Genomic DNA, 25931 nt, shown 5'->3' on the forward strand with positions numbered 1-25931 from the left:
TTCATCTGATAGGGTATGCTATTAGACCCATTTTTATTATTTACTGGTAGTACCTTTATCAATCAAGTGCATATAAGAATGTTGATAGGTAGTTTATAGGGATAACATCCACATACAGAAAGAGAACGACAGATTGACAGTAAATACATGAAAAAGGAAAAAAATTAATTGGTTGACCACAGTCAGCATATACATTCATCTCCTTTTAGGCTCCTACTAGGATTTATCATCATCATCATCAGATGAGGCACTAATATTATACTACACCTCCAACACCCACCGGCCTTATATCATTCTATACTCCATTTGACATGCTTGGGTACCATCTTCGTTGACAGGCCCCTGTTATGTTATGCACAACACACCAATATATTTTGAATTAAGGAACACAATTTAACTCGTGAAATGGTCAGTATTTTTATCCTCGTAGGAGATACCACCATTTTTTGAGTACAGTACTATAACTCAACTTGACCGCAATTCTAGTTGAGTCACTCAATTCATGAGTTTCTAGATTAGGTAGGTTTTTTGTCAGGTACAGACTTATTATTTCTGAGAGACAGATTTCTACACTTTAGAGGGTATTACAGCAACGCTGTAGTAGTGAAATAATGTTGTCCAGTAGCTATGTCTGGCTTTTTTGTGTTTGTCTTATGAAAATTATAACTAAACTATTGGGACTAATCATCAGTTTAGTGTTAGGGCTCTTCTGCAATAGCTTTGATACTTATTTAGTAGTGTTTGTAGATACAGATTTATTTAAATCATCCTCTTCAAGTTCAGGTAAATAGTACATATATAATCCAAAAAACACACAAGATGGAGCTCTATTTTAAAGAGCTATTGAAGTGACAAATCCAAGGTAAGGCAAAATATCACCACATATAAAATAATCTCCCAATGGTAATCATAAGAATTCATAAAGATATATATGATATAATAGTGTGTTACAGACTGCTCTCCCTAATGTTCCCACAGCTGTCCTGGTTGTTGGGCTGTGCTTTAGCATGGTTCAGGGGACAGCGAGTCCAGGTATGCAGGTCCAGGAGAACCTGGTTTAGGTTCTCCATCCAGTCCCCTCGATCCTCCCCTGTATCTGCTGAGAACCAGCACCTTAAGAACAGACAGAACATGTAATGAGAATGCTGAAATGTCATTCAAGATCTATGGACCACTGTCTATGAGATACACAGACAGGCTCACTTTAGCAGTATCAGTCCTCCACAAAACATTCATATAGAAAACATTCATGACCACTTGTTGTCAAGCTAATTTAATTTGCTTGTATCATAGGGGAGTAAGGTTGTTACTTTACAGTTCATACCAGACAAAATGATTAACTATGACTTACTTGGCCAGAGCTCCCTGGTCATCCTGTTGTGCAGTCTGGATGCTGCTGACCAGTTCAAAAGTATAGGGGCGAGCACAGGAGTCTCTCTTCACTGGCTTCACACTCTGACTAGAGGAACTAGACAGGGAGATGCTGCCTTCTGCTGCCTGCAAGTACAACAGACAGAGAGAACAGTAGAGAGGAGATAAGGGAATGTTTTTGGAGTTCAATGACCTTACGAAATCTAAAGTTAGAGTGTGACTTTGTATATTCAGATAAGAGAACTTTAATGCCCTCAAGAGGCAATTAATTTTGCAGCAGGAAAGGTACAAACAATTTAGAAATATTATAAAATATATTAGAAATATTATAAAGTACTCGACAATATTGTTAACATGTATGCAATAAACATAAAATGGAAGTTTCACAATTGTTTATTTTTGCAAAATCCTTCTGATGATCTGAGAGCTTGGAAACAAGAGCTCCAGTCCAGTCATCTCTGTCACAGCTCAATGCCCACCTTGCTGCCCCTGTCATTGGGGTGGTTCCAATAGGACATTTGGTTTCCCTCCAGGACAAAGAAGCGTCGATGCCAAGCTCCAAATCCATTCACCACCTCAAACATGGTCTGGATGGAAGGAGAAAAGAGAACGAAGTGGTGGGCGGAGGATGAAACACAGTAAAGAAAGTATAGAGGACAGGAGCAGGATAATATGCACTTGAGAGATCCAAGTGAATTAAAATAAATGAAAAATAACTCACAAGGAAGCCCTGGTGCTGGACATTAGAGTGGCTCTCACTGTCCAGTTGCAGGTAGATGTTTCCCTCTAGTGGAGATAGGAAGGGCACCTGCACAGAGAGAAGGTGGAATTATCATGACATGGATACCAGGGTTATGCTTCTTGTAGTTAATCTAGCTAGGGAGGTAAACAAAACATGCAGTAGAAAGCAATATGCAATGATAAAGCAAAATGGAAGAAAATAATACAGAGTCATATGAACATAGATTTCAACACACATTTTCATCTACCTATGGAGTCCTCCATCACTGATATTATAGCCAGAGTAGAAAAGACTAATTCTTGATACCAGTTTTGCTGGCCACACACACTCAGAAGCATGAAAGGAGTCAAATGGAGAAGCAAAGAGAAAAGAAGGGGGAAAAGTGAGTGAAAGAGTGAAACCTTTTCCTGAAACTCATCTCCCAGGAGTCTCCTGATTTTGCCTTCAAACTTCATCTGTGCATAAGTGGAGACAGAACAGGGAGGAATAGAGGTAACATCACAAGTGACAAGGGCTGGCACAATTATCGTATAATCGCGTAACCGACAATAACAGTGATTTTTTTGATGTTGTCATAAACATCGTAATACATTCCTTTTAGGAGACGGGGAGAGTCAATTTTCTATTCCAGTAGATATAGTTTACCCAACAGTAGTTTTCATTTTTACATGAAGTGGGTAAAGTTGGTAATCATTTTACGAGCAAAACGGCATGGTCGGGAGGAGAAGCTTAATTTCCAAAAGTTCCAAGGGGTCAAAACCATTAGTTTTTGAGACAGGGGTGGTACCAAAAGCTGTGTTATATTAGGTATGTCATAGATCATTCTGAAAGATGCATTACAAGCTAAAAATATTTGTCAACAAAAATTACAATAACCGTGGCTATTTGCATGACAATTTAACGTTACCCCAAATTCCATAATCATCACAGCCCTACAAGTGACCCCACCCAGACAGTGGAAAACGTTATTAACAACATGAAAAAACACACAAAAACAAACAAAAGTCACGTGAGGAAATGACAACCATCCGATCTGTATATCGCAAATGAAAGAATTACACTGGGTGGAGAAATCAGAAAAAGTAACATGAGATACAGTAGATTCAACCAAATAGATGAAAAGATGTTAGCGCTCATCCTCAAGTGACACAAGCTGGCAATCAGGTGGTTCAAAATAAAAAAGGAGGCAAGATAAAACCATGTAATTGACTGACAAAACATGCATCCCTACATCTTCCCATACTGTAGGAGTGCAGGTACAGTAAACATATCTGATACACAATCATCCAGGCTGGAGCACTGCAGCAGGTGTGGCTGTGAGACAGGCAGCCAGGTGAGATGAGCCTACCTTGTCCAGGGGGAACTTGCTCTGGCCCAGGGAGGCCAAGGAGATCTTGTGAGAACCAACCAGAGAGAAGTTGCTGGTGCGCCGGGTGTTCAGGGGTGGCATGGTAGAAGCTGTGGGGTGTTGATTCAATCCAATCAAAAACTGTCACCACTCAGGACAAATGTCATCTTCAGATAATATGCAACTAGGACAATAATACTTACATGTCACACTGTGGTTGGATCTCTGTTGAAAAGCAACAAGAAAAAGTTCAGATTAGAAACATGTAACAGGAAAGGAAAAGGGGTATAAATATATGCCCCCACCATTTCAAGTACTAGACAGATAAGAAAGCAGATCACTTACCTTGACGGTGCTTAGAAGCTTCCTTGGGGTGACCTAAAAAAGAAATAAGGTCAGAATTGAGCTTTTGTGCAGAACACGCACATGTATATTTCATTGTCAGCCATGGACAGCATTTCTAAATCGGAAGATGTCGCACACACCCTTGACCTGGTGGAGCTGCGGAGATCGACATTGCAGGTGTTCCCTGAGGTGTGGGACTGAGTAATAGAAGACAGTTTGTAAATGATACATACAACCTGTTAACACATCATTGACCATGTATTGCATTTACTAATATACACGTTTTAGGTGAGAAATACAGTAATACAGTATGTTCCATCTCACCAGGCTGTAGACCTCCACATCAATCTCAAAGTTGGAGCGAATGTCCTGCCTGAAGGGACATAATACAGTCAGTCAGAGAAAGAGTTGGACAGACGAGGGGTGACAGCCATTTCAGCAGTAGTACAGCAGACATTACACAAGCATCTCCTTTAAGGCACGGACAGACCAGTAGGATTGCCGACCGAGAGTACTTAGCTCCTCTGAACAGAGTGCCGGCCGTAATTTGCAAAACGATTCAACATGGACCCTATAACACATGCGCCGACAGCAAGTGAACAGCAAATGAACGGCCCCCTACTGTACAGACCGACAATCGGTCTGGTGAGTTCTCCTTTACTCCTCACTTCCTCCATATGGAACCAGTGGCGGAACTCACAGGGTGATGGAGGTGGGGAAGGAGATGGTGTCTCCATTCTGGGCGTCCGCTGCCGTGGCCAATGGGGTCGCAATGATGTTGCAAGGTCCATAGCGAATCAGGACAAAGAAATAGTGAGTGGGCCGACCTTTAGGGAGGAGAGAAATATTCAGGAGGGTTGTTCATTAATCATCTGGTATGATTTCGAATGTGTCTTGAGCTGACAATGAATTAATTGTACTTTACTACTTTGTGCATTTAACCCAAACGAGGAGGCAAACAACTCACCTCTGCAGCAGGCAGCAGCAGAATAAATGATTAAAAATAAATGATGCAACATAAACGTCACACTATAAAAAGGTGATAACATGCGTAGCCTAGCTGATGGTAGGTACCTGTTTGTGTGCGGGCAGAGCAGACAAACTCCACCTTGAGAGGGAGCTGGACACGGCTGATGCTGACGGTGCCCCTGCAGGGCTGCTGGGACATGCTGGAGTCCCCTTCACCATCACCCCCCTCAAGCTCCTCAGAGACTGAGCGCCCCCTCTCCCTCAGCCTGGCCACCTCAGCAAGCAGGGCTGCCCGCTTCTCACCTGACACACAGCAGAGACAGACAGAGGGGACACAGTCAGATGATCAAGCAATGGGACAAATCAAGAGGTCCATCATACCTTCCAGCATAGAAGTATACAGGATAAAAAAAGAGCAATAGCAGTGTGAGAGAGAGGAGGTTGACGATTACACACTAATTCAGCAGAAAAATTAGGAGAGGGGGGAGAAAACAAGTCATGGAGCTAGGATAGTAGATAGAGACTCACAGGAGACGAGCAGCAGTTTATCAGCCTCTGCCTCCTCCAGGGAACCCCTGCCGTGGTCCTCGTCAGTGCAGCAGCTCAGGGCCTGCAACGTCTGATTGATGACCGTCTGCAGCTTGGCAGCATCCTCATTCAGAATCTGACCAATCACAGGAGGACAGGATATTCACTCCACCCAGCCAAACTCATTTAAATAGTCTTTCTTTACATTGACCACGTTTACATGCACACCAATATCCCGTTATTATTCGGGATACTCAAGTATTCTGTTTTTGAGTTGATGCATATAAACATCATATCCCGTTTACAATAACCCAAAAAAGCTTGTATCCCGGTTATGAGAAACCCGGATAAGATGCCTGGGATATGCTGATCTAAGACCGGATATTGTGGCATGTAAACATCTTATCCCGTTTACTGTTGTTTTTGCGGTCTGGGCAGGCTCATTTTCGCATATCATGGGTTTTGTGTGATGATGTTTTCATCTGATTGTCAAACAAATCACTTCAAAAAGTAGGCTACCTGCGCAGTTAGATCCACCATAATTCCATAACAATTTAGCCTACTATAATTACTATCATTTAAATTAAGCTTTGGCTTATAATTTCCGACATTTGGTAGGCCATTTGTTTGTCAACTATAGTTTGATACATGCAGCTTCTCGTCATAACTTGTTGCCCCAGAAAACTAAATAAAGTAGTGCTCACCAGAATAATGTCTAACATCGATAGAATTAATGCATTAGTAATCTATAGTTAACACCGGTAAAGTTGTCCTATTTACCGTTTCATTTAGGGACCCGGGAGAAAAACGCAATAACTCCAAAACAGTGGAAAGATTAGTTCTGTGCAAAATGTCCAAATGTCATCAGTTTGACCGGTTTTAAGGAAATGAAAAGCTGAGAAAACTAAACATTTCTGATAAGACTTCAGTTCGTCTTGGGTGCATATTTTATGTGGCTGAAATACTGTCTGCTTGCATAACAGTAATAATAATAATAATAAGCCATTTAGCAGACGCTTTTATCCAAAGCGACTTACAGTCATGCGTGCATACATTTTTTTGTGTATGAGTGGTCCCGGGGATCGAACCCACTACCTTGGCGTTACAAGCGCCGTGCTCTACCAGCTGAGCTACAGAGGACCAGGATATTCTTTGCAGGATTTCCTTTGTGTGGGCAGTGTCAAAGAGAACACATTACACACACAAGAGATGCTGAAATAAACAAATCACATTTCTCCACTCAATTAACATTTGTTGTATAATTTCACTGCAAGAAATTGATAATTCTGCAGGATTTAATAATATATTACACTACATGTGAGAGGTTATAGGCCTACAGTCAGTGTACATATTTCAGTTACTATTCCATTTAACTCATATGAACTTACATTTGGAAAATTATTTGTATTCATGGGTACAGGGATACTCATGAGAAACAGCTTATCCCGAAAAAGACCTTAAGCAGGATATGAGCTATTATCCGGAATACTGTGCCCATGTAAATGTGGTCAGTGTCAGAGGCATAGCTATCCATGTGGTACATTTGGCAATGCCCACACAAAGGAAATCCTGCAAAGTTTGGTGATATGCTACACAGGTAGTCACTCTCCATGACACAGAAGACACACAGACTAGACTCAACCGTTCCAACAGTCCTACTACAGACCATGATCCTTTCCTTGGTGTTGACACAGGGCTGGGACTTCACAGCGGCACGCCTCGACACCCCTGGGGTTACACTCTGAATGGCTGGCTTGGTGCTCTGTCTCTGGGTGCGGTAGGCATCGATGCTATCAATCACAAAACAGATTGGAGTCATCAATCACAGGTATAAATCACAAGCCAATCATATCTTTTGAAAGATTTTCATAGTCAATTAGTTTTTCAATTTCACTCATGTTAGCTGACCACTGTCAGTTCTGCTTGTCCTGAAGTGTAGACAAGATGACTCACCTGTAGAGAGGGGCACTATCAGCAGGGGGAGTGGTCAGCTCTTCAGGAGTCAGAAGTAGGGATGGAGGGTTGGCTAGCTGATTGGCTGCAAGTCTCTGTGGGCATATCAAACACTTGGATGTATATTTTTTTACGTGTAAAACATTCAAACTTTGAAAGCCAAGATCAATGATATAAAAAAATTTAAAAAACTTGAGTACATTAAATTATGGGCAGAACGATCAATTCAACTCCATCTTTAATCGAATCAGATGGCTTATTCATCACAAAACTATTTGATGTTGCAGATTATTTTAATGATTACTTCATTGTCCCATGTGGGGATACTTAGGCAGGAAACGCCAACAACGAACAGTGAGCCATCGTATTCATGCATTAAAAAACAAATAATTAAAGAAAAGCATTGTAAGTTTGAATTGTGTGGGAGAGGTGGAACAATTATTGTTATTGATCAATAATGACAAACCTCCTGGCATTGACAATTTAGATGGAAAACTCCTGAGGATGGTAGCCGACTATGGCCACTCCTATCTGTCATATCTTTAATCTGAGTCTAGAGGAAGACGTTTGTCCTCAGGCCTGGAAGAAAGCCAAAGTCATTCCGCTACCCAAGAGTGGTAAAGCGGCCTTTATTGGTTCTAACAGCAGACCTATCAGCATGCTGCCAGCTCTTAGCAAACTGTTGGAAAAAATTGTTTGACCAAATACAATGCTAATTCTCTGTAAACAAATTGACAGACTTTATAGAGAAGGGCACTCACCATGTACTGCACTGACATAAATGACTGATGATTGGTTGAAAGACATTGATAATAAGAAGATTGTGGGAGCTGTACTGTTAGATTTCAGCGCAGCCTTTGATATTATTGACCATAACCTGTTGAGAAAACTGATGTTTTATGGATTTTCAACCTCTACCATATCGTGGATTAAGAGCCATCTAATATAACTCAGAGGGTTTTCTTTAACGGAAGCCTCTCCAATGTCAAACATGTAGAGTGTGGTGTACTGCAGGGCAGCTCTCTAGGCCCTCTACTCTTTTTTTATTTTTTACCAACGACCTGCCACTGGCATTAAACAAAGGCTGTGTGTCCATGTACGCTGATGATTCAAACATATACAGTGGGGAAAAAAAGTATTTAGTCAGCCACCAATTGTGCAAGTTCTCCAACTTAAAAAGATGAGAGGCCTGTAATTTTCATCATAGGTACACATCAACTATGACAGACAAATTGAGAAAACAAAATCCAGAAAATCACATTGTAGGATTTTTAATGAATTTATTTGCAAATTATGGTGGAAAATAAGTATTTGGTCACCTACAAACAAACAAGATTTCTGGCTCTAACAGACCTGTAACTTCTTCTTTAAGAGGCTCCTCTGTCCTCCACTCGTTACCTGTATTAATGGCACCTGTTTGAACTTGTTATCAGTATAAAAGACACCTGTCCACAACCTCAAACAGTCACACTCCAAACTCCACTATGGCCAAGACCAAAGAGCTGTCAAAGGAAACCAGAAACAAAATTGTAGACCTGCACCAGGCTGGGAAGACTGAATCTGCAATAGGTAAGCAGCTTGGTTTGAAGAAATCAACTGTGGGAGCAATTATTAGGAAATGGAAGACATACAAGACCACTGATAATCTCCCTCGATCTGGGGCTCCACGCAAGATCTCACCCCGTGGGGTCAAAATGATCACAAGAACGGTGAGCAAAAATCCCAGAACCACACGGGGGACCTAGTGAATGACCTGCAGAGAGCTGGGACCAAAGTAACAAAGCCTACCATCAGTAACACACTACGCCGCCAGGGACTCAAATCCTGCAGTGCCAGACGTGTCCCCCTGCTTAAGCCAGTACATGTCCAGGCCCGTCTGAAGTTTGCTAGAGTGCATTTGGATGATCCAGAAGATGATTGGGAGAATGTCATATGGTCAGATGAAACCAAAATAGAACTTTTTGGTAAAAACTCAACTCGTCATGTTTTGAGGACAAAGAATGCTGTTGCATCCAAAGAACACCATACCTACTGTGAAGCATGGGGGTGGAAACATCATGCTTTGGGGCTGTTTTTCTGCAAAGGGACCAGGACGACTGATCCGTGTAAAGGAAAGAATGAATGGGGCCATGTATCGTGAGATTTTGAGTGAAAACCTCCTTCCATCAGCAAGGGCATTGAAGATGAAACGTGGCTGGGTCTTTCAGCATGACAATGATCCCAAACACACCGCCCGGGCAACAAAGGAGTGGCTTCGTAAGAAGCATTTCAAGGTCCAGGAGTGGCCTAGCCAGTCTCCAGATCTCAACCCCATAGAAAATCTTTGGAGGGATTTGAAATCCGTGTTGGCCAGCGACAGCCCCAAAACATCACCGCTCTAGAGGAGATCTGCATGGAGGAATGGGCCAAAATACCAGCAACAGTGTGTGAAAACCTTGTGAAGACTTACAGAAAACATTTGACCTGTGTCATTGCCAACAAAGGGTATATAACAAAGTATTGAGAAACTTTTGTTATTGACCAAACACTTATTTTCCACCATAATTTGCAAATAAATTCATAAAAAATCCTACAATGTGATTTTCTGGATTTTTATTTCTCATTTTGTCTGTCATAGTTGACGTGTACCTATGATGAAAATTACAGGCCTCTCTCATCATTTGAAGTGGGAGAACTTGCACAATTGGTGGCTGACTAAATACTTTTTTCCCCCACTGTACATGTCAGCAACCACAGCTAATGAAGTCACTGAAACTCTTAACAAGCAGTTGCAGTCAGTTTTGGAATGGGTAGCCAGTAATAAACTGGTCCTGATCATCTCTAAAACTAAGAGCATTGTATTTTGTACAAATCATTCCCTAAGCTCTAGACAGCTGAATCTGGTAATGCATGGTGTGGCTGTTGAACAAGTTGAGGAGACTAAATTACTCGGTGTTACCTTAGATTGTAAACGGTCATGCTCAAAACATATAGATTAAATGGTTGTAAAGATGGGGAGAGGTCTGTCCATAACAAAGAGATGCTCTGCTTTTTTGACACCACACTGCAAAAAGCAAGTCCTGCAGGCTCTAGTTTTGTCTTATCTTGATTATTGTTCAGTCATGTGGCCAAGTGCTGCAAAGACCTAGTTAAGTTACAGCTGGCCCAGAACAGAGCGGCACATCTACAATGCATGCCCGTCTCTCTTCGCTAAGTGTTGAGGATTGACTGACTGTATCACTTCTTATGACATTAATGTGCTGAAAATTCCAAATTGTTTGCAGTCAACTTACACAGCTGACACACACACACTTACCCCACAAGGGGTCTTTTCACAGTCCTCAAATCCAGAACAAATTCAAGAAAGCGTATAGTATTATATAGAGCCATTATTGCATGGAACTCCCTTCCATCTCATATTGCTCAAATGAACAGCAAACCTGGTTTAAACAAACAAAAAGATAAAGCAACACCTCTCACTTATTTGACTTAGATATTTTGTGTGTATGTAATGATATGTAGGCTGTGTGCCGTTTGTAAATGTATGTAGTCCTTGAGCTGTTCTTGTCTATTAATGTTCTGTATTATGTCATGTTTCATGTTGTGTGGACCCCAGGAAAAGTAGCTGCTGCTTTCGCAACAGCTAATGGGGATCCTAATAAAATACCAATACCAAACACTTTCAGAATCACATTGAACTAGGTGACCGTGGCACCCCAGTCTGTCTGCAGAGCCTTACCATAGGAGTGACCACAGCTTCCACAGACTTGCTGAGAGGGGAGAGGATGCAGCTGGGTGGGAAGGACAGTAGCTCATCTACACTGGAGTCCAGTTCCCCGGTCTTTTCCGGGTCTTCACCCTCCTCAGCTTTCTCCTTGTCCAACTCTGTGTCCGTTTTCTCCTTTCTGCGCTTCACTGTGGCTATGCCACTGTTGTGATCCTCAGTGTCCTCTTTACCCTCCTCTTCCATCCTTCCCTGGGCAGCAGCTTCCAGCACCTCCTCAAACATCAGGTCAATCATCTCAGCAGTGTTGGTTTCATCGTGAGAGCTCAGCTCAGCCCCTGTGGATAAATCCCCATATGCAGTAAGTTACATTCAGACATAAGAAACGTCACCCCAGCGAGTCTACAACAAGGATCCACCAACTGGCGGTGGTTTTATTTGGCCCCCCAAGTTTTCTGAGCAAAAAAACAATTAAAAATGGTTTTTGTTTAATTTTCATTATTGGACATAAAAGACTGTAAAAACACCAGGAAATCAGCTCCAAGTTATTTTAATTTTGGAAATCTGTTCAAGTATTCCCACGCATAATAGAAAGATAATAATAACTGATTGGATTTATAAATCCCTTTTCTACCAACTGAGGTACTCAAAGCGCTTTACATAGTAGGGGGAAACTCACCTCATCCACCATCAATGTGTAGCACCCACCTCATTGATGCACAGCGACCATTTTTGTGCCAGAACTCTCAAACATCACCTATCAGTTGGAGAGGTGAGGAGTGATAAATGCCAATTAGGAATGAGGGGGATGATTAGGTGGCCATGATGGAATGTGGCCAGGTTGGGAATTTAGCCATAACACCGGGGTGAACACCTCTACTCATGGGATTTTGAATGACCACAGAGAGTCAGGACACCCGTTTTAACATCCCAAAGATGGCACCCTACGCAGGACAATGTTCCCAAATGTAATCAAGGTTTGAAATGATTATGTTTTAGTCAAAAATTGTATCTGTTTTGGCTTCTTGCGGTCAATTCACAGTCTTCAAATATATTTTTTTATTATGTTCCGGCCCCCTGACCATCCACTCAAAAAGAAATTGGCCCACGCTGAATATAGTTGATGATTCCTGGTCTACAACATCATTTGGCTGTTTATAGTGTAGAAAAAAGATGGAGGTGCAAAGTGGTTGCAGTGACCCATTGAATCCCTTGCTTAGACAATGGCAAAGTGACAGTAAAATTTGACCAGTATCTTTATGACTTTATGCCCAGGTATGTGCGCAACTGTGTGTGTAACCCAAGGTGTTTATGCCTCACCGCCTGCCCAACTTGTGCCAACAACTTAGACATTTGTCTCACCTGACATACTTTCTCTTCTCCAGCTAGATGAAGAGTCCAGCTCAGACAGGGCTGAGTCATTGATCATTTCTGGCTCCAGGATAAAGGTGACTTTCTTTAACCCTCTGGCCTCTGACTGTGGTTCATCAGGCTGTTCCTCATCTGTAAGCAGCTCAGAGTCTCCCTGTTCTCTGTCTGACACAGCAGATGCGTTTGCGGCCTCTCCTGCCTCTCCCTGCTCTGGACCCAAAGGAGAACCCACCTCACCCTGGTCTTCACCTAGAACAGACTCCTCACCCTGGACGTCATCTAAAATACTTTCTGCCTTCCCTTGCTCTTCAACTCCAGAAGACTCCACCTCCTCACCTAATGGGTCCCCAACCTCCCCCTCTAGTGGGGACCCCATCTTCTCCTGCTCCTCACCTAACAGGGACACAACCTTCTCTTCAACTGGGGACCCCACCTCCTTGTCCTTCTCACCTACAGGGGATCCCACCTCTTCCTCAACTACAGAAGACCCCATCTCCCTGTTCTCGTCGTCTTGCGGGGACCCCACTTCCTCCTGCTCCTCATCTACAAAGGACCCCACCTCTTCAACTACAGAAGACCTCATCTCCTTCTCTAGTAGGGACCCTACCTGCTCCTCAACTACAGAAGAACCCAACTCCCCCTGCTCCTCACCATCTCCTTTTGACTCCATTGCCACAGGCTTACCATCTAAAAAGGAATGGGTCTCATCATCTGACTCTTCACTTACATAGAACTTCACCACCCTCTGCTTCTCACTAAGGACTGAACCCCTTTCCTCCTGCTTGTCACTAGCAGGAGAGACTGCCTTGCCCTGCTCTTTCACTACAGGACCCTCTGCTGCCTCATGTTGTTTATCTGGCAGAGAATTTCCCTGACAAATGTCCATAGTGCACTCCGCCTTTGCCTGCTCCTCAGCCATGTGTGTCTCCTCCACCTCTTGTGGTGGGACATCCATATGAACTGAGGACTCTGCCACCTCACCTGTTGAATTGTCACACAATCTCACACTCCTTTTCTACACTGACATTTGCACAACATTCAGATTCTTCATTTTAGTCCGATTTTTAAACTGTAATAATGCATTTACTTCTCCTCTTGCAGTGTCTTACCGGTGTCTTGAATTGGAGGCTCCACTCCACGGACCTTAGCGAAGACAGGCGTCTCGGTGAAGCTGCCGTCCTTCACCCCAAAAGGTTCATCACCAGTCACATTGAGGTCTGCCTGCTGGACACTCAGAAAAATTAGCCCCCCAAAATACAAGTGAGCATCATTGTTCCTCATGCACACGTCTATGCATCTACAGCAGAAGGTATTCAACCCCCTTGACTTTTTCCACTTTATGTTATAGCCTGAATTTAAATGGTTTAAATTGAGATTGTGCCACTAATAAGTTTTTCCAAGATGGCGTAGCAGTGCGGTCGCTTTTATTTTTCGTCCTGTGTAAATATCCCGTTTCTTGTTTTTTGTCTATATTTCTCAATTTTTTACTTTCATTCTTTAACTAAATATACTTTCCTGCAACCCGCCTCACCCAACGTGGAAAGGATTCTATTATTTCTTTATAACTTTCATCAAGAACCGTAAGCTGAAAATAGTGGCTACCTGTTATTAGTCACTGTTAGCGTCTTCACCATTGTCCATGGCCTACACTATCCACCAGCCAGCTCTAGCTAGCCTGGACAATTCGTCGGCCAGTCTGCACAGCGTGCTATCGACCCAGCGTGCTATCGACCCAGAGCTTATTGGACTTTCTGCCGGAATCACTGGACCCTAGCGCCGGATCATCACAACCAGCTAGCTAGCTGCAACCTGTTGTTGGCTGATTACCATTGCCCTATAGCAAGCACCAGTTAGCCTTGAGCTAGCCTCAGGCCCATCTCCCGGCTATCTACCTCTCTGTCAACCGGACGGGACCTCCTAGTGTTGACACTGAGCCCCGCCGATCCAACACGACTGGTTTGCCGACGAAATAGTCTGATGTGGTTTCAACAGGCTTCCCGTTGCGACGACCACGAAGATCCATCTGCCACCCCCGGCCCACTAGCACACGCAAACCACAACTGTGCTCCCTGCTAGCTGTGCTGAAGCACCAATTTGAACTGCTCTCGGACTCACATATTGCTGTTCACTGGACCTTATGATCACTCAGCTGCACAGCTGATGCCTGCTGGACTGTTCCTTTACACGGTACTCTGTCCTGTTTATTCTGTTTAGTCTTAGCCCAAACGTTATCGCTATTTCCAGTTGTGTCTTAGCTCTCTCTAATAACACATGTGACTGCTTTATGCCTCTCTCCCATGTCAATTATGCCTTGCCTATTGCTGTTTGGGTTAGTTCTTATTATACAATTTCAATGTAGAACCCCTAGTCCCTCTCAAACTGCCTCATATAGTTCCTTTGTTCCTCCCCCCATACACGCCGAGACCGGCTCAATCGATGCCTCCAATGACGCTATCTCTTTCATTGTTACCCAACGCTTAGGGTTACCTGAACTGTACTCATATCCTTCCATATCCTTTTCTGTACATAATGCCCTGAATCTTTTCTACAACACCCGGAGAACTGCCCCCTTTATTCTATGTACCCAACGCACTAGAAGACCAGTTCTTAAAGCCTTTAGTCGTATCCTTATTCTAGTCCTCCTCTGTTCCTCTGGTGATGTAGAGGCTAACCCAGGCCCTGCAGCCCCCAGTATCACTCCTACTCCCCAGGAGCTATCATTTGTTGACTTCTGTAACCGTAAAAGTCTTGGTTTTCTGCACATAAATATCAGACGCCTCCTTCCTAAGCTTGAGTTATTCACTGCGTTAGCACACTCCGCCAACCCTGATGTTCTAGCAGTGTCTGAATCCTGGCTTAGGAAGGCCACCAAAAATTCTGAAATTTCCATCCCCAACTATAACATTTTCCGTCTAGATAGAACTGCCAAAGGGGGGTGGAGTTGCAATCTACTGTAGAGATAGCCTGCAGAGCTCCATCATACTATCCAGGTTCTGTGCCCAAACAGTTTGAGCTTCTACTTCTAAAAATCCACCTTTCCAGAAATAAATCTCTCACTGTTGCCGCTTGCTACAGACCCCCTCAGCCCCCAGCTGTGCCCTGGACACCATATGTGAATTGATTGCCCCCCATCTATCCTCAGAGTTCGTACTGCTTGGTGACCTAAATTGGGATATGCTTAACACCCCGGCCATCCTACAATCTAAACTAGATGCCCTCAATCTCACACAAATTATCAACGAACCTACCAGGTACAACCCTAAATCCGTAAACATGGGTACCCTCATAGATATCATCCTGACTAACTTACCCTCTAAATACACCTCCGCTGTCTTCAACCAGGATCTCAGCGATCACTGCCTTATTGCCTGCGTCCCGTAACGGGTCCGCGGTCAAACGACCACCCCTCATCACTGTCAAACGCTCCCAAAAACACTTCAGCGAGCAGGCCTTCCTAATTGACCTGGCCCAGGTATCCTGGATGGATATAGATCTCATTCCGTCAGTAGAGGATGCCTGGTTGTTCTTTAAAAGTAATTTCCTCTCAATCTTAAATAGACATGCCCCATTCAAAAAATACAGAACTAAGAACAGATATAGCCCCTGGTTCTCCTCAGACTTGACTGCCCTTGACCAGCACAAAAACATCCTGTGGCGTACTGCATTAGCATCAAATAGCCCCCGTGATATGCAACTTTTCAGGGAAGTTAGGAACCAATATACACAAGCAGTTAGGAAAGCAAAGGCTAACTTTTTCAAACAGAAATTTGCATCCTGTAGCACTAACTCCAAAAAGTTTTGGGACACTGTAAAGTCCATGGAAAATAAGAGCACTTCCTCCCAGCTGCCCACTGCACTGAGGCTAGGAAACACTATCACCACCGATAAATCTACAATAATCGAGAATTTCAACAAGCATTTTGCTACGGCTGGCCATGCTTTCCACCTGGCTACCACTACCCCGGCCACCAGCTCTGCAACTTGCCCATGCCCCCCCCGCTTCTCCTTCACACAAATCCAGACAGCTGATGTTCTAAAAGAGTTGCAAAATCTGGACCCCTACAAATCATCTGGGCTAGACAATCTGGACCCTTTCTTTCTAAAACTAGCCGCCGAAATTGTCGCAACCCCTATTACTAGCCTGTTCAACCTCTCTTTCGTAACGTCTGAGATCCCCAGAGATTGGAAAGCTGCCGCGGTCATCCCCCTCTTCAAAGGGGGTGACACTCTAGATCCAAACTGTTACAGACCCATATCCATCCTGCCCTGCCTTTCAAAAGTTTTTGAAAGCCAAGTCAACAAACAGATCACCGACCATTTCGAATCCCACCGTACCTTCTCCGCTATGCAATCCGGTTTCCGAGCTGGTCATGGGTGCACTTCAGCCACGCTCAAGGTCCTAAATGATATTATAACCGCGATCGATAATAGACAGTACTGTGCAGCCGTTTTCATTGACCTGGCCAAGGCTTTCGACTCTGTCAACCACCGCATTCTTATTGGCAGACTAAATAGCCTTGGTTTCTCAAATGACTGCCTCGCCTGGTTCACCAACTACTTCTCAGATAGAGTTCAATGTGTCAAATCGGAGGGCCTGTTGTCTGGACCTATGGCAGTCTCTATGGGGGTGCCACAGGGTTCAATTCTTGGGCCAACTCTTTTCTCTGTGTATATCAATGACGTCGCTCTTGCTGCTGGTGACTCTCAGATCCACCTCTACGCAGACGACACCATTTTGTATACATCTGGCCCTTCATTGGACACTGTGTTAACAAACCTCCAAACGAGCTTCAATTCCATACAACACTCCTTCAGTAGCCTCCAACTGCTCTTAAACACTAGTAAAACTAAATGCATGCTCTTCAACCGAACGCTGCTTGCACCCGCCCACCCGACTAGAATCACTACTCTAGACGGGTCTGACCTAGAGTATGTGGACAACTACAAATATCTAGGTGTCTGGTTAGACTGTAAACTCTCCTTCCAGACTCACATTAAGAATCTCCAATCCAAAGTTAAATCTAGAATCGGTTTCCTATTTCGCAACAAAGCCTCCTTCACTCATGCTGCCAAACATGCCCTCGTAAAACTGACTATCCTACCGATCCTTGACTTCGGCGATGTCATTTACAAAATAGCCTCCAACACTCTACTCAGCAAATTGGATGTTGTCTATCACAGTGCCATCCGTTTTGTCTCCAAAGCCCCATATAATACCCACCACTGTGACCTGTACGCTCTTGTTGGCTGGTCCTCACTACATATTCGTCGCCAAACCCACTGGCTCCAGGCCATCTATAAATCACTGCTAGGCAAATCCCCGCCTTATCTTAGCTCATTGGTCACCATAGCAACACTCACCCGTAGTCTGCGCTCCAGCGGGTATATCTCACTGGTCATCCCCAAAGCCAACACCTCCTTGGGCCGCAATTCCTTCCAGTTCTCTGCTGCCAATGACTGGAACAAATTGCAAAAATCTCTGAAGCTGGAGACACTTATCTCCCTCACTAACTTTAAGCATCAGTTGTCAGAGCACCTTACCGATCACTGCACCTGTACACAGCCCATCTGAAATTAGCCCGCCCAACTACCTCATCCCTATATTGTTATTTATTTTGCTCATTTGTACCCAGTATCTCTATTTGCACATCATCTCTTGCACATCATTCCAGTGTTAATACTAAATTGTAATTATTTTGCACTATAGCCTATTTTATTGCCTTACCTCCATAACTTGCTAAATTTGCACACTGTATATTAATTGTATTTCTGTTGTATTTTTGACTTTGTTTTGTTTTACCCCATATGTAACTGTGTTGTTGTTTTTAATCGCACTGCTTTGCTTTATCTTGGCCAGGTCGCAGTTGTAAATGAGAACTTGTTCTCAACTGGTTTACCTGGTTAAATAAAGGTGAAATAAAAAATAAAATAAAAAAATCTACACACAATATCCCATAATGTCAAAGTGGAATTTTGTTTTTAGAAACTTTTACAAATTAATTACAAAGGAACATCTGAAATGTCTTGAGTCAATAAGTACTCAACCCCTTTGTTATGGCAAGACTAAATAAGTTCAGGAGTAAAAATGTGCTTAACATATCACACACTGTGTGCAATAATAGTGTTTAACATGATTTTTGAATTACTACCTCATCTCTGTACCCCACACATACAATTATCTGTAAGGTTCCTCAGTCAAGTAGTGAATTTCAAGCACATATTCAAACAAAGACCAGGGAGGATTTACAAAACCTTGCAAAGAAGGGCACCGATTAGTAGATGGATAGAAATACACTGCTCAAAAAAATAAAGGGAACACTTAAAACAACACAATGTAACTCCAAGTCAATCACACTTCTGTGAAATCAAACTGTCCACTTAGGAAGCAACACTGATTGACAATAAATGTCACATGCTGTTGTGCAAATGGAATAGACAACAGGTGGAAATTATAGGCAATTAGCAAGACACCCCCAATAAAGGAGTGGTTCTGCAGGTGGTGACCACAGACCACTTCTCAGTTCCTATGCTTCCTGGCTGATGTTTTGGTCACTTTTGAATGCTGGCGGTGCTTTCACTCTAGTGGTAGCATGAGACGGAGTCTACAACCCACACAAGTGGCTCAGGTAGTGCAGCTCATCCAGGATGGCACATCAATGCGAGCTGTGGCAAGAAGGTTTGCTGTGTGTCAGCGTAGTGTCCAGAGCATGGAGGCGCTACCAGGAGACAGGCCAGTACATCAGGAGACGTGGAGGAGGCCGTAGGAGGGCAACAACCCAGCAGCAGGGCCGCTACCTCCGCCTTTGTGCAAGGAGGAGCAGGAGGAGCACTGCCAGAGCCCTGCAAAATGACCTCCAGCAGGCCACAAATGTGCATGTGTCTGCTCAAACGGTCAGAAACAGACTCCATGAGGGTGGTATGAGGGCCCGACGTCCACAGGTGGGGGTTGTGCTTACAGCCCAACACCGTGCAGGTCGTTTGGCATTTGCCAGAGAACACCAAGATTGGCAAATTCGCCACTGGCGCCCTGTGCTCTTCACAGATGAAAGCAGGTTCACACTGAGCACGTGACAGACGTGACAGAGTCACGTGGAGAACGTTCTGCTGCCTGCAACATCCTCCAGCATGACCGGTTTGGCGGTGGGTCAGTCATGGTGTGGGGTGGCATTTCTTTGGGGGGCTGCACAGCCCTCCATGTGCTCGCCAGAGGTAGCCTGACTGCCATTAGGTACCGAGATGAGATCCTCAGACCCCTTGTGAGACCATATGCTGGTGCGGTTGGCCCTGGGTTCCTCCTAATGCAAGACAATGCTAGACCTCATGTGGCTGGAGTGTGTCAGCAGTTCCTGCAAGAGGAAGGCATTGATGCTATGGACTGGCCCGCCCGTTCCCCAGACCTGAATCCAATTGAGCACATCGGGGACATCATGTCTCGCTCCATCCACCAACGCCACGTTGCACCACAGATGGTCCAGGAGTTGGTGGATGCTTTAGTCCAGGTCTGGGAGGAGATCCCTCAGGAGACCATCCGCCACCTCATCAGGAGCATGCCCAGGCGTTGTAGGAAGGTCATACAGGCACGTGGAGGCCACACACACTACTGAGCCTCATTTTGACTTGTTTTAAGGACATTACATCAAAGTTGGATCAGCCTGTAGTGTGGTTTTCCACTTTAATTTTGAGGGTGACTCCAAATCCACACCTCCATGGGTTGATAAATTTGATTTCCATTGATAATTTGTGTGATTTTGTTGTCAGCACATTCAACTATGTAAATAAAAAAGTATTTAATAAGATTATTTCATTCATTCAGATCTAGGATGTGTTATTTTAGTGTTCCCTTTATTTTTTTGAGCAGTGTATGAATACTGAATATCCCTTTGAGCATGGTGAAGTTATTAAATTAGGCCTTGGATGGTGTATCAATACACCTTGCCGGAGAGGAAGGAAACCACTCAGGGATTTCACCATGAGGCCAATAGTCATTTTAAAACTGTTAGAGTTTAATGGCTGTGGTAGGAGAAAACTGAGGATGGATCAACAACATTGTAGTTACTCCACAATACTAACCTAAATGACAGAGTGAAAAGAAGGAAGCCTGTGCATAATAAAAAAATATTCCAAAACATGCATCCTATTTGCAACAAGGCACTAAAGTAATACTGCAAAGAAATTCACTTTTTGTCCTGAATATAAAACATTATCTTTGGGGCAAATCCAACACGTCACTGAGTACCACTCTTCATATTTCCAAGCATTGTGGTGGCTGCATCATGTTATGGGTATGCTTGTCATCGGCAAAGGACTAGGGAGTTTAGGATAAAAAACAGAATAGAGCTAAGCACAGGCAAAATCGTAGAGGAAAACCTGGTTCAGTCTGCTTTCCAACAGACACTGGAAGATGAATTCACCTTTCAGCAGAACAATAACCTAAAACACAAGGCCAAATCTACACTGGAGTTGCTTACCAAGACGACATTGAATATTCCTGAGTGGCCTATTTACAGTTGACTTATATTGGCTTAAAAATCTATGGTAAAACTGGAAAATGGCTGTCTAGCAATGATCAACAACCAACTTCACAGAGCTTGAAGAATATGAAAAAGAATGATGGGAAACTATTATACAATCTAGGTGTGCAAAGCTCTTAGGGACTTACCCAAAAAAGACTCACAGCTGTGATTGCTGCTATATGTGTTTCTAACATGTATTGACTCAGGGGGCTGAATACTTATCTAATCAAAAATATATTAGTGTTTTATTTTTCATGAATTTTCACAAATGTTAAAATGTTTCTTCCACTTTGACAAAAAAGGACAATTAAATCCTACTTTGTAAAGCAACAAAATGTGGAAAAAGTCAAGGAGGTTGAATACTTTCCGGAGGCATTGTATATTTCAAAGATTCTGTACCACTATATGAAGGACCAAGTGAACCCAATACCTGATTACCATTCAAGTGACTTGGGGGATGAAAATGACACCTCATCAGTGACACCTGTGACATTTCAAGACACCCTGTTCTTCTCAGAACCAGTTACACTCAGTCCATATAAGTAAACTCACATTCCATGGTTGGAACGGTGGCCACTGCAGTCTCCTGCTACGTCTAACCATCATCCAAGGGGAGAATGAGGAGACGGGTGGGGTCGCCCTCTAATGATCTCACAACAAATATAATTGTTCTATCAGGAAACAAGTACTTGAGCTCAACATTTACATTTTAGTCCTTTAGCAGACGCTCTTATCCAGAGCGATTAACAGTTAGTGCATTCATCTTAACCCTTTACACACGTGGGAATTGGCTACAGTATATTGAAATGTTTCTTAAAGAAGAAATATGAAAATGCATAACCATGGTAGCAAATGAAAGGGAACAGTTTGAAAATAATGGGGAAATTATTAGACCAAAAGGTGAGTACAACAGTTCACCTGACAAGACTGAATCCAAACATTACACTGTTAATTTTATGAGCATTTTACATCTACTGTACTTTTTCTCGCATTCGTTTACAACGAAATCTGAAAATACTCTGGATACATTCAGTAACATAAGACTATTCCTGGAAAATGTGGGGTATCTGCAACATAAAACAACAAAAATTACAAGGGTTTGAGTGAAAGGACTAACTGGTGTCTCCAAGTGACCACACCTCTCCAACGTGTGCACAGTTCCTAAGCAATTGTAACGCACTTTTATGACAAAGAGTTCAACTATAAGGTACTTTGAGTTCTCCTAGCTGTGTCGTTGAGGAACTAGAGCAAGCACACTTGTAGTCGTTTCGTTTGGAACACAACCCTGCATACACGCCATCACACAATTACTGTTGTTTATACAATCCAAAAACGGTCCATTATAAAATCGCAATATGGGTCAGGTGGGCATGATTTGAAAGCTAGTTCCATTGCAAACATCATAAAATATGATCTTACAGTTTTAGGCTTTCAGAAGGCAATTAAGAGAAACAGATCATGGTGAGCATAGAAAGGAATCATGAGTGCATTCCCCCGGCACAATAAACAAACATTGGCTCATTCTGTTCAGAACAATCCAGGGAATGACGCCATGTCATCTTGTAACTGTACAAACATAGTGATCAGAAACATTGACACTGTATATAAAATGAGTTTTATGATTTGGAAATGTGAAGTGCACGTTTGGACTCACAGGTGTTTGGCTTGCTTGTATGACATCAAAGCGGTATTTATTATAATCCTCAACGTCTCATCTTTTTAAATACATTGAATCATCTTAAATTTACAGCATCTCCCTCACAGACAACAAAAGAGTTGCAAAAGTTGCCCATTTATCAGAAGGGATGGGGGCAACTTCTTTTTAGCGCGTGGTGCTCAAGTTCAGCTGTCAGTCAAATCCCATACAGTGCTGTGAAGCGCAGAGCCACAGCGCTGACGTCATGTATAGCAAGTTACTGTACAGCCACTACGTTCCAATTTAGGCGCTTATTAGTGCCCAAATCTGCTGTACATTATTTAAGATACTGTTTGAAGAGGTAAGGTTTCAGGCATTTTCGAAAGATGGGCAGGGACTCTGCTGTCCTAGCGTCAGGGGGAAGCTCGTTCCACCACTGAGGTGCCAGGTCAGAAAAAAAGAGCTTTGATTGGGCTGAGCGGGAGCCACAAACATAACCCTTAACAACAATATTCGTGACCAGACAAGAGAGAGGGTAATACAAAACTTACCTCAGTCAGTGAGGAATCAGAGAAGCTTCGCTTTAGGAAGACATTCTCTGTGATTGGCTGGGCCCTTAGGAGACGCAGCTCCTCCTCCCTCTCCTGATTTGTCAGACAAATAGAAGCAGTTAGAAACTTCACAGGAATTTTTATAATTGTGCAAGATCAACATTTCAGAATGCATTGCATACCTCTAGACAAGTTCCTGGTACAATTTAAATTTTAGTCATTTAGCGGATGCTCTTATACAGAGCGACTTACAGGAGCAATTAGGGTTAAGTGCCTTGCTCAAGGGCACAGACAGATTTTTCACCTATGTGTGGCACAGACCTGGCGTATGCGGGAGGCTTGTTTGGAGCTGGGCGTGTCGCTGGCCTCAAGTTTCAGTTGTAAGTTGGTAACGGCGTTGGAGAGGGTACGGGGACACCGGTTGGCTGGCAGGGGGCTGGCCTGAGGAGTGGTGGGGGATCTAAACCGCTCCACCCGCAAACTGAATTCTGCCTCACCTGAAAAACAGACCAGATGCTCCTATCATTTAACCACCTTCTTAGTGCAGATGTGTTCTCACTCGCATTCAACGAATGGTAAAGATGCAGTCTTCACATTGGCAAGTGAGAGTGTGGCACACTTTGTAAAGAAGCTTGAAGGTAAATGTGTAAGAATCCTCACCAATAAGATGGTGCTCTTTGAATCCATCCTGGAATTTAATGGATGGTACCCCAGATCCTGGATCAGAGAGGCATCTCTGAGCCAGCACATGCCCTCCTGTAAACAAAACATCCCCTGTTGGAGTCACTGTTTCTCAATGACTACAGATCTGAGTGCTGCATGGATACCGACATATTCTAATTCTATCGATACTGCATACAGGCTCCGAGTTGGTTATTTTAGGAGGGAGCGTTATCCTCGTACCCTGAGTTAGTTGCTGTACTCTGGAGCGGACAGAGCAGAGAGCAGGGGTGTCTGGCTTCACCAGCTCTGCACAGCGGAGGCGGTCTCTAGATGAAGACCTCTTGGTAGGGCTGACGTTCTCCTCGCCCAACACCTCCAGGCGAAGCCTCTTCTGAACATCATTGACCTCTGTAAGACAGGAAAGGGAAGCTCACAATAATAACGGTATGCCGCAACACTGCACTGATGATGGACGACATGAGTTATGACACCAATGAATACTTGTTCAAGCCTTTAATACGAGTCTAAGCCAGGGAAGGGGGGGGTTCTACTAAGCTATATAGAATTGTTTAAAGGTCATACCAAAGATCATTTTGCTATTTGATTTTGAATTTTAACACCCCTTGAAGTAGCAAAAATAAATAAAATAACATTTTATGAAAAATTGTATTTGGCCTTACTGCTTTTAGCCCATACAAACGCATTGAATAACATATTCACTACATGGAACAAAAGATAGTCCCGCCCCAAAAAAATGATGTCTCATGGTCTGAAAAACACCATTCTCGCTCTGTCACCTTTCACCGCAAATGCGGAAGTGTTACATAGGCGGATGCGGTGGATTGAGACGCATCCAATGCAAAACAACAACCGATATCTCCATTTTAAACTGACGGACTTTTATAGGGATTTTTGTATTATGCTAATTAGATTTTCGCGGGGGCTCGGACATCTACCTTAGGGGGTTTAACAAGCACTCATGCGCACGCACACAGACACAGTGTAGTTGACACACTCACCAGACGACGATGAGTGGACATTGTCCTCTGTGTCAGACAAAGGGTCTCTATGTCTCTTCAAAGCTGTCGACAACCCACTTCGAAATTCCCCATCCATGATCTTCCTGTAAAATAAACACCAAATGAAGCGCCTAACTATCATTTATGCAATTTAGCTAATTGATTTACTCGGCAGGTTCTGTAACGTTAACTCAGCTGGCTAGCTACAAGCTAACTGGTCTCTGGAGCCTGCAAATAGCTAAATGTTAATGTTACTGCTGCTAGCTGGCTAAGTAACGCGTTAGCTGAACATACTTTTAGCTAGTTACCTAAAATGTGTCGGATATAACATCCGCTTACCTCAACAGAAGTGTCCGTTTAGGTCAAGCAAACAAGTCACGACTGGGCATAAACTGCGGAGAAGATTCAAACGACTTTGTTTATTTGAAGCCTTTCAAACTACACTTTGAATTTCAGCGGGTCTTTGGATGTGCGTCAGTGGTGCGTGAAGAAATTACCATAACTACCATAACTGAGCGCGCAATACTTTTATTCTTGTGTTTACGGTAGATCAAGTTTCAAGTTTTAATGTCACGTGCACAAGTACAGTGAAATGCCGTTCTTGCAAGCTCCAAACCCCAAAATGCAGTAATCAATATCAATGTAGCACTAAAAATAACGTAAGGTAGAAAAAACCCACACAATAAATAAAGTTAATAAAGTTCCAATACCATATTTAAAATGTGCAGGGATACTGGAGTGATAGAGGTAGATATGTATAGGGGTAAGGTGACTAGGCATCAGGATATATGATAAACAGAGTTGCAGCAGAATAAATTATTATTGTATGTGAGTGTGTGTGCGTGTCTGTGTGTAGAGTCAATATAAATGTGTATGCATGTTATGTGTGTGTTGGAGTGTCCGTGTCCGTATGTGTGTAGAGTCCTGTGAGTGTTCCTAGAGACAGTGAAAAAATAAAAATAAAATACAAGGGTCAACTCAAATAGTCTGTGTAGCCATTATGTTAGCTATTTAGTAGTCTTTTGGCTTGGTAGTAGAGATGTTCTGGGCTAAAGCTCTCAACCCGCTCCACTGCAGCCCCGTTGATGTGGATGGGGGTGTACTCGCCCCCCCCCATTTCCTGTATCCCAAACTTGATGATGGTGTTGGAGTCGTGTGTGGCCACAGAGTGGTGGGTGAACAGGGAGTACAGGAGGGGACTAAACACACACCCCTGTGG

General features: G+C 43.3%; 1 protein-coding gene across 6 annotated transcripts; it reads right to left on the bottom strand.

Annotated features, from left to right (window-relative positions):
* On the bottom strand, window positions 1-25214 carry LOC121531797 (anillin). 6 transcript variants are annotated; one of them, XM_041837258.2, is made up of 25 exons: window positions 25052-25214; window positions 24713-24816; window positions 23934-24101; window positions 23691-23786; window positions 23352-23527; window positions 23031-23123; window positions 21396-21485; window positions 13440-13551; window positions 12322-13311; window positions 10975-11297; window positions 7257-7351; window positions 6970-7093; window positions 5304-5439; window positions 4881-5078; window positions 4507-4633; window positions 4131-4179; window positions 3947-4003; window positions 3807-3839; window positions 3665-3686; window positions 3462-3571; window positions 2515-2568; window positions 2093-2179; window positions 1851-1958; window positions 1352-1497; window positions 1-1113 (listed from the first exon to the last, which is right to left on the bottom strand). In XM_041837258.2, exons 2-25 carry the CDS (start codon window positions 24807-24809, stop codon window positions 948-950), a joined length of 3657 nt encoding a protein of 1218 aa, XP_041693192.1. In that variant the 5' UTR covers window positions 24810-24816; window positions 25052-25214; the 3' UTR covers window positions 1-947. The 6 variants fall into 6 exon arrangements, with proteins under 6 accessions (XP_041693192.1, XP_041693191.1, XP_041693197.1 ...); XM_041837257.2 differs by having other exon boundaries at window positions 13440-13554; XM_041837263.2 differs by having other exon boundaries at window positions 12322-12540; window positions 13440-13554; window positions 25052-25211.
* Between the last annotated feature and the right edge of the window lie 717 nt (window positions 25215-25931).

The sequence above is a fragment of the Coregonus clupeaformis genome, chromosome 19 (assembly GCF_020615455.1).
Source record: "Coregonus clupeaformis isolate EN_2021a chromosome 19, ASM2061545v1, whole genome shotgun sequence".
NCBI lineage: Eukaryota > Metazoa > Chordata > Actinopteri > Salmoniformes > Salmonidae > Coregonus > Coregonus clupeaformis.